Consider the following 9,144-nt stretch of genomic DNA (forward strand, 5'->3'; position numbering starts at 1 on the left):
GCACACACGGAGAGAAAGAGTGTCTCGCAGAACACCCCGTGACGGTGTGAAGAGCGGAAAAAAAAAAGCATCAAATGAGGGAAACAGAAGTACGCACCCTCACTAGAAATGGCAGCAATAATGATCAGAAAGAAAGCATGAGGTGTGCGGCGGCACGTCACCCACCGACATGCCAGCGCTACTCGGCCGCGACACCATCATCCGCAACGACGCTACAGTCCACTAGCACACACTCACACAGACACAGACACACGTGTACATCCCACCACTACCACCCCTCCGCTAAGACTATCCCCATACTCACGCCCACCCATTCATTTACTCCCCCCTTCCCAGTCCCCGAACTTTCACATCTCATCCCACTGATGCAGACACCCAACTACGCTTCGCCCAGGCGGGCCTGCAGTTCCCTTACTTCGGAAAGCAGCTTCTCCGCGCGCAGGGCGTCCCGCTGGTGGGCGTGCCAGTAGTTGTATTCCTGATCCACGTGGCCCATTCGTAGTGCCTCGCCTTGCAGAGTTGCCGACATCCGGTGGCCGCTATCGTCGTCCTGTACACTGTATTGATTCTGCAGCGCCTGTCGACGATGCATTCGTTCCATTTCATTGTAATACAACACCGCCTTGCGGCGAAGCTCGACATGTGGGCCATCTCTTTGCCGCTCAAAGTACTCGGATATCTTATATCGGAATGGAAACGTCGCCGCCACGCCAATGACCATCATGAGCGGCGCATACGAATGCGGGGCGTAGTTCATGAAGCCGATTGGTGTAAACCATGGCCGCTTGGCGTACCGCACCATATTGCTATTTCTAGTGAGTGAGTGAGTGGGCCTTGTTTACCGTGCACTATTCCCTTGCCACTTCACGGCAAACGGTAATGTGGCGCGGAGAGAAAGAAGAAACACCGAAACAAAAAAGGCATCAACAAACCACACAGAGGTTGGTGAAACTGTTCAGTCTTTCCCCCATCGGACCCCCCATTTCCCTCGAAGACCAGGAGAAGCAGGCTTTTTGTTCCCTTCCTCAGTAAACAAGTCTATGCTCCCCCTCTCCCGCATACACACACACACACTCTCTCTCTCTATATATACTCTCTTTGCTCAAGTTACATCACATGTGGCACAATGAGCTACAGCACGATACGACGTGTTAGAAAGGCAATATAAGAAAAGAGAAGTGGAAAACATGAGAGCGTGGGCTTTGTGGTCAGCGCCGCCTCATTGCTTAGCTGCCAGAGCACACTCCCCCTAGTTCCTTCTCCCTCTTTATCTCTCAATTCTTTCCATCCTTTTCAGGTGCCTTGCCTCACTTTTCATGCCTCCTGTTCCTCTTTCAAACCGCATGAAAAGAGATAAAAAAAACACACAAAAACACAGAGGAAAACGTCATCCATGGTCACAACAGATAACTCCCTACAGCTTGAAATCGGGCGACGCAGCCCCGCCACACCATGGGCAATTCTTCCCCAGCACAATATAGCGGTTCCAATCCTCTAGGTTTGCCGATCGCTGGCAGGTGCGACACTTTGTGAGGCCTCCTCCAACGATCGGGTATCCTGTTACCGCACACTCAGGGAAAGTGGCACCGGCGGGTGACTGCAGCGAGCCCTCAAACATCTCTACTTGATTCTGGGGATCCGTTATGGTAGGCAGGTGGGGATCTAAGTTGTTTTCAATTGAGATGGCGAGTACCCACTTGTTCACCGTCTCCTCTGTGGCCTTGTCCACAGACGACGACTTTGGCAGAGCGTACTTCTTGGGGAAGTCGGTGCAATCAAAGTCAGTGTTGTCAATAACAGAACTGTCGGTTGCGCCATCCTCAATCTTCTCGGAGATGTCGAGGAAGCGGTTAAGGTAGAGGAACGCGATGGCATCTGCACCAGCGTTCTTTGCTGTCATACCAGCATCGTAAAAGGCCTTCTCAGGCGCAATGTACGGGATCCACCGCGGGAGTCCGAGCATGAGCTTCAGCGCATAATCATCTAACGACAGCTCCCGCATTCGGGGTGCCATGTAGTAGATGTGGATGATGTGCGCGAGCGCCTTAGCCTTGGTGACATCCTCTGGCTTTTGCCCAGATGTTGCCATACTCTCTGTCACATTGACGAGGCAAGTGTGAAAGCCATCCAGCTTTAGTTTGCTGTCATTCTCCAACGGTAGTATTGTCACGAGCCGTTCCGCCAGATCCACCCACGTCTCGTAGAAGCGGAAGTCACCCGTGTCTAGTGGTAGCCGCTCCACAACGTCGAGCGCCTGGGGCAACTCCCCTTTGTTCAGGTGGTACTTCATCTGCAGCGCCGCCACGTACTTCATCTCTTCCAGCGTCCGCTGCTTCGCCATACGCACAGCATTATCCCAGTCGTTGTTTGCGATGTAAGCCTTGAGCGCCGCCTCGGGGTCAATCTCCTCCACCACCTTGGCGTCCTTCATACCACCGTTCTCGATGCTGTCCTGCACAATAGCACGCTTGACGTGGTCCTCCAACTCGGGACTGATGCGCTTTGCCAGATACTCGGCGAGGTCAAACTTCTTGCCTTGTACGTACATATTAATTGCACCCTTGTAATCCTCACAGTCTTCCAGGCATTTTCCCGCCTCAACATAGCGATGGGCGTCCTTTAGTTTGCCGGTGGCAATGCGCAGGACACCCTTGAGCATGTTGCGGTCGTGTTTCTGTGCCACCTTCACTGCCCGCACCCATAGATTTGCGAGAACGTTAGGATCTGATACCTGTTCTGGGGTGGCGCCGAGATACGTCTCTACGGCCATCTGGTACTCGCCATGCTCCTCCAGCACAGCACCCGCCTTCTTGGGGTCGTTTGACTGCAGCGCAATGCGCTTTGCAATCTCGCCAAGCATCTCGGGACAGTGTTCCTTCGCCACACGTTGGGCCTCCGTGTAGAGGCGGCCATCCATGTACATCTTCAGCAACGCCTCCGGTGCATTGGCGCGCATGAAGAGGGTCTCCGCCTCACGGTAGTTACCCTTCTGGAAACAAATTCGTCCGTTTGCTTGGAGAACGGTTGAGATTGCTGTCTGGTCATAATTCTCTGCCACACGCATCGCGTTCTCGAACTCGTGTTGGTGCAGGTACATATCAATTGCCTCACGCGGCTTGCCAGACTTCAGGAACGCATCTTCTGCCATGCGGAAATCGCCTTGGTCCTCGTAATGCATGGCGTACTTGAGGTACACGTAGGGCAGCTTCGCTGGCTGCGCGAGCTGGGACCACTGAAGGGCCAAGTCAAACTTTTGCGCCTCCAATGCGGCGTCAATGCCGGCGTCGACGAGTGAAAATTTCATTAGGAGGCGCACGCCATCCTCCGCCTCCACCACCATGGCACGGGAGAGCACCACCTGCTTCGCTGCGTTGGCTCCACCATGCACCTTAGCGACACGCACTGCATCTTCCCACATCTCACGGTCACGGTACATGTTGACAGCCCGCCCCCAATCTTTGCCCGCCACATAGTGTGTCTCAGCCATTTTGAAGTTGCCCTCCTTTTCAAACTGTGCTGCAAGGGAGAGGTGCGTCTTCAGCAAGTAGTCCGGACGGCAAGCTTGCACCAGGCGGATCATGTTGGTGTAATCACGGGTCTTCTTGTACATAACAATGGCCTGATCCGGTTCATTCACCTTTAGGTAGATACGCTCCGCACCAGCGTAGTCACCCTTTGCCTCAAGCTGCTTTGCCTGATCAACAAAGAGTGCAACAAGCTGCTGCTGCGCAAGGTGGCGCTGCGCCACGCGGTACATGTGGTCTGACATTCCCGCACGGCTGTACATCTCCACTGCGTCATTGACAGAACCAGCCTTGATGTAAAACTTCTCTGCGTCTCCATATTGATGTAGCCCTTCGTAGTGCCGCGCAATGTTCTTGTAGAAACCCTTCACTGTACTGTCATTGTCAGCGCCCACAGCTTGGCTCTCGAGGATGTTCGTCGCCTTGCTCCACTGGCGCGAATCAATGGCAGCCTTAACGGCTTTGCTGTACTTGTTCGCTTCAATATAGTGGTTAATTGCCTGATCCACGTGTTTCTGCGAGACGAGATAGTCACCCCACGCCTCCTCTAGCACCGTAACCTGATCAGGGTGTGCACGCTTTGCGAACTCCACCGCACGGCTGTACACGTGACCCTTGGTGTAAGCTTGTATAGCGCGATCGTCCATCTTGAGCTTCTCGAAAAAGTCGCCGGCTTTTTCGAACACCTGTGCCTTGAAAAGGGCCGCAGCGATGGCCTCTAGCAGCTGCGACTCGGGTTTCAGATTATTTGCCGAAACCACATTCGCCGCGCGTGCTGGTGTTCCACCACGCAAATACAAATTGATGGCATCGATGTACTTACCGTCCCGTTCTTTCTGCTCGCCAGCCTTTTCGAACTGACCAGTCTCCATTAGCCAGTTGTAGTAGTGTGCACGCTTGTTTGCGAGGTCCGCCCATCCTCGGGCCTCAGCCACACTGATGCTCTCATCAAAGCGGTTCATCTCCTCCCACATGTTCATTGCCTCTTCAATCTTGCCATTCTCTAGGTAAAGCTGCTCCGCCCGCCTGTACTCTTTATTCAGCATAAAGAGTTCGGCGCGCACGGTGTAGTGGTCATATCCATCAGTAAGACCTTCGCTGGCCTTTGCCGCCGCCGCTGCGAGTTCGTTGATGTGATTCAGCGCATTCACCTTGGCGACGTCACCAAGGGCGGCATAGCAACGTTGGGCAATGTGCAACTTCATCTCCTGCAGTGCCAGAGTTGCCAAGCTCGCCCACATTGCTTCTGTCTCTGGGGTAAGGGCAATTTGGTCCAACAGGTCACAAGCTCTGTTGTAATCGCGATCCTCCATTGTGGTACCAAATTCAATGAGTGCCTCATCAAGACTGTATGCAACTGTGTTGACGCCCTCGTCGACTATCACCTCCGTTTTACCGTTTCCGCGCTCGATGCCCTCTACTTCGCCCTTGATAGGGACAACTGCGACACGGTCAGGGGCGTCTATACTGTACCAAACGCACAATTCCACTCGGTTCTGAGCTACAACAACATCGCTTCCTGGCACCCACTGGACGTATGTGCAGTAGTTGAGCAGCGTTGTACGGCTCTGCTCCTCCACATCATAGAGGAACAATTGATGCTGCTTATCTCGGAAGAGCAACTTATTGGCGCGGTAATTCAGCTCAAGCCAATCAATACGGCACTGATGTGGTACGCGTGCAACCGAAATACCACTTCCCAGATCATCAATTTGAATTGTTTGTCTGTCAATGAGGTAAGCAATGAACTTCCGTTCCTGTCGTCCTTCTTCGCCGTTATCTTTGGGTTCGTGTACGCGAACGGAAATGCGGTGAGCATTGCGCTCCTCTGTGCGACATGTACCGAGAAGTTCATTCTTGCCGTACTCTATTAAACAAAGCTCGCCTGCTGCAAAAACCATGCACACCTGTGGATTCTCAAACACAAATTTCTCACGCCCCGTCAGTTGCCAAGGTACCTCTGATAGCTTGCATGAGATAAGGTCACCGACGAGAAGTGTGGTGGATGTATAGGCCACCAAGTAGCGGTCTTGATGAACATTCACACGCTGCACCTCATAGCCTAAGTTCGAGCGCAGCACAATACGTGTCCCTGTTGCTAGGCGCTTAACAATGACTTGATTGTGGCTTACGTATGTGAACTCAAATGCACCGCGTAGGCGGTAACGCCTTAGGCAAGTGTCGAACATGTCCACTGCTCCTGTTACTGATCCAGTCACGATGCGGCTCCCATCGTGCTTCCACGCAATGGCGGAGAAGCCACATGAGTTGGGTAGTTTCACGACAGCGCCCTCTTCCCATTTACGGGAGCGGAGGTTGTAGTCGAGCAGGCGGAACTTTTCGCGGCACGCGAGGACGACGGTCTGTCCACTGGGATTAAAGTTGCCAACGGTGAACTCGCCTTCCTCATCCACCTTGTAGTCAAAGTTTTGCATCTTCTGCCCGTTGCGGTCGTAGAACGTGACGAAGCTGTTCTGCCCCGCCGCGCAAATGTGCTCCCCCCAGAGTAGCACGTACGGGGCACAACTGTGGTTGAATATCTTCTTCGACCCGGACACCTCGTTTGTCTCTTCCGACTCAAAGGTGTACTGGTAAACAGAGCCGTCAAGGTGACCACTGAGGACCTTGTGGCCATCCGCGCTGCTCGCCACCGAGACAACGGCGTGCTCATGCGCATAAAGTGACTGGGACTTGTTAGCCTTTAAAATACCAACTTTCACCTTGCCGTCGAGAGTTCCAAAAACAACGAGCTCCACACCCTGCGAGGTGTTTGGCCAGCATACGCATGTAACCGCACTGTTCTGCGGAAACTTGCTGCAGATAGCTTTCTTCTCCCCCCACTCAATACCAATGCGGTAGATGGCCACCATACCATCAGACTGCGCTATCGCAATCTTGGAGCTATCAGGGGAGAACACCATGCCACGAACCACGAACGGTCTCCCGCTCTTACCATCGGCTGGTTTGGTAGGGAATCTGTCACGCCGCTCCCCGAACTCGTCGTAGAGAATAACGAAGCGACTGCTGTCGGCAACAGCCAGACGCTTGTTATTTGGTGACCAGCAGATGGACTGAATGCGAGCAAAGCCTGGCTGGGAGGCCGTCAACGTCTTGTAGTGTTTCACCTGCATTGCAGAATAGACAACAACAGCTACGGTTTCTGGTTTCCTAACGTGTATGCAAGTACTTGTACCTGTCCGTCCTTCCTTGTCTAGGCGTGTAAGTATGTGTGCTTTGGTGGGTTGATTCTTTCGGTTCCCTCTTTGTCCGTCGCTCTTCTCCTTCCTTACCTCCCACACACTTTTTTCTTTGGTTCTTGTCTTGTCCTCCTTTGTTTCTCTCACTGTGACTGTCTCCTCGACGTGAGCGAGGGGTAACACTCCTGCGTACAGGTGTGCAAGGAAGATGGGAGAGGAAAGAAAGAAAAAAAAAAAAAACCGCCCGATATGCAAGATGGAAAGGACCGCACCAAACAAAACAAAACAAAAACTCATACGCGAGCAGCACCCGCAGCCCACATCCTCTGCCACCACAACCAGCAGCAACAATTCATTACCCACCAACGCCACACTTCGCGCCTGCGGCGGGAAACAACAGTGTTAGAGCATGAGAGATCCGTCGCTCTCCTCGTCCTCTGCCACCACGCCAACGTCCGCCGCATCCCGCTTTGGGTGCAGCGACTGCAACAGTGCGCGCCGCAGATGGCGGAGTGGTACCTCATCATCACATCGTGACACGTCAAACACACACGTGCCACGAGCACCAACCAAACGGGAGAAAAAATCCCGATCGACACAGCTCCTCCGCACAGAAAACACAAGTGCCTCCGTGTCCGTCGCCTTGCACCGCGTCACCATGTTGTACAAGACAAGAATCTTCCCACCCGATGTGGACTCGCTGCTGTCACAACGGGTTGTATTCCCTCCTTGTATCACGCCCTTCCCAACACTTGGCACCTTTCGTCGCGCCACAGCGGAGCAAAGCAGCGGGAATGGCTTGGCAACATCTGTGGGCTTCGTGAAGAGTGCCTCAATCCAGCGAACGCCCCGCATCTCACCGTCCGCCACTGCCATAAAAACAGTAGAGAGCAGCCGCTCAGACCACCACTCGCGGCCATAGTGAAGCAGCAGCTCCTCGCCCTCCTTTAGGTCCACAATAGGAACCAGTGTCAGGAGACGCGTGGCATCGTCGACGCTCAGCTTTACATTGGCCTTGCGTGTTAGGGACTGGAAAAGCCGCTGCTGCTGTGTGTATCGATCCCACTCCGTTGCCCCGGCTGTATTCTGCATGGCTTCATCCGTGGGGCGCGGCAATACGAACAAATCCTCCTGCTCTATACCAACACTAGTGTCTTCGTATACCTGCATGCGCTCTCTGTGCCTCTGCCAATACGTAGGGCTGGCGAGATCGTCTCGCGGTGGAGTTTCCCACAGGACACCGTCGTTGATCTCGAACAAGTGGTCTTCTGGGATTGTGAGAGGCGTTACAACTGGCAGTGGCATACCACTAGTCAATCTGGAGTTGCACAGGGAAGAACTACAAGGTTCTGCATGACATTCTTCAATTTGTTCTTTGCTAACCTCCTTCCCTTCCTCCTCCTCTTCTTCTTCTTGTCGCTGCGGCATGGCACTAGACGAACCACCTTCACTACCACGTGCCTCAGTTATTGTTGCTGATGGGCTTTGTCGCGGTTTCTTTCTTCTTATTATTTTGTCCTGCATATACCGATGGTGGTGACGCTCATGCCATGCCAGCAGCCCTGAAGCATCCGGAAGGGGAGCGTGGCTACTTGGTGCAATTAGATACCACCCGGCCGCCGTGGGAACGTTGAAGTACTGGCCAGTGCTGAAACGATGCCGTAGGGCGAGAAAGCGACGTAGCGACACGGTGTGGCGTGGTGCACGGACAAGATTCTCCATGTACGGCGGCGCGATCGCGCCAGGCAGCGGCGCTACCTCAATTGGAGCGAATTTTTTCACTGCTCGAGTAAGGAAAACCCCGTTAGCACCCGGGACAACCCCACTCTGCGCCACACGCGTCAACGGCATTCTACCTCTCCCTTTGCTCGTCTTTTACAAAGTTATAGTGAATAAAATGGTGTGGAACAGAGCACAAAAGAGGGATGAAAAACAACACAACATTTTGTTCTGTTTCTCACACAGCCATAAAGGTCAGGCATAAGAAGGGTACCACTACACGACTGGGCAACTCGTGCCTAGAGCGAGGGGNTGTTTCTCACACAGCCATAAAGGTCAGGCATAAGAAGGGTACCACTACACGACTGGGCAACTCGTGCCTAGAGCGAGGGGGTAGATAGCACCATGTAGAGTGCTGTCATAAGTAAATGAATAACACAAGACAAAAGACAAGAAGCAAACACCGTAATCCGCGGGCACAGATACACATACACATTCATACACATTCATACACACCTCCCACAATTACAGACACACAAACTCTCTCCCTCACCCAAAGTCTTTCTACCAGATTCACACGTTGCTGAAGAGTCTGCAGCCCTTCGCAATGAGTACGAATATGACTACAAGACAAGAAAAAAAATCTTTTTTTTTTTGCGGTGGTGATAATTGTTCTTCTCATTTTCTGTTTTTTTTTTTTTTTT

General features: G+C 52.9%; 3 protein-coding genes across 3 annotated transcripts; all 3 read right to left on the reverse strand.

Annotated features, from left to right (window-relative positions):
- Nucleotides 1-379: 379 nt before the first annotated feature.
- On the reverse strand, nt 380-802 carry DQ04_00051250 (hypothetical protein; the record flags this gene model as incomplete). The annotated part of the gene is made up of 1 exon (XM_009307984.1): nt 380-802. One exon carries the CDS (start codon nt 800-802, stop codon nt 380-382), a length of 423 nt encoding a protein of 140 aa, XP_009306259.1.
- A 612-nt stretch (nt 803-1,414) lies between these two features.
- On the reverse strand, nt 1,415-6,655 carry DQ04_00051260 (intraflagellar transport protein 172; the record flags this gene model as incomplete). The annotated part of the gene is made up of 1 exon (XM_009307985.1): nt 1,415-6,655. One exon carries the CDS (start codon nt 6,653-6,655, stop codon nt 1,415-1,417), a length of 5,241 nt encoding a protein of 1,746 aa, XP_009306260.1.
- A 468-nt stretch (nt 6,656-7,123) lies between these two features.
- Nucleotides 7,124-8,572, reverse strand: DQ04_00051270 (hypothetical protein; the record flags this gene model as incomplete). The annotated part of the gene is made up of 1 exon (XM_009307986.1): nt 7,124-8,572. One exon carries the CDS (start codon nt 8,570-8,572, stop codon nt 7,124-7,126), a length of 1,449 nt encoding a protein of 482 aa, XP_009306261.1.
- Between the last annotated feature and the right edge of the window lie 572 nt (nt 8,573-9,144).

Source organism: Trypanosoma grayi (genome assembly GCF_000691245.1).
Source record: "Trypanosoma grayi strain ANR4 Tgr_5_V1, whole genome shotgun sequence".
NCBI lineage: Eukaryota > Euglenozoa > Kinetoplastea > Trypanosomatida > Trypanosomatidae > Trypanosoma > Trypanosoma grayi.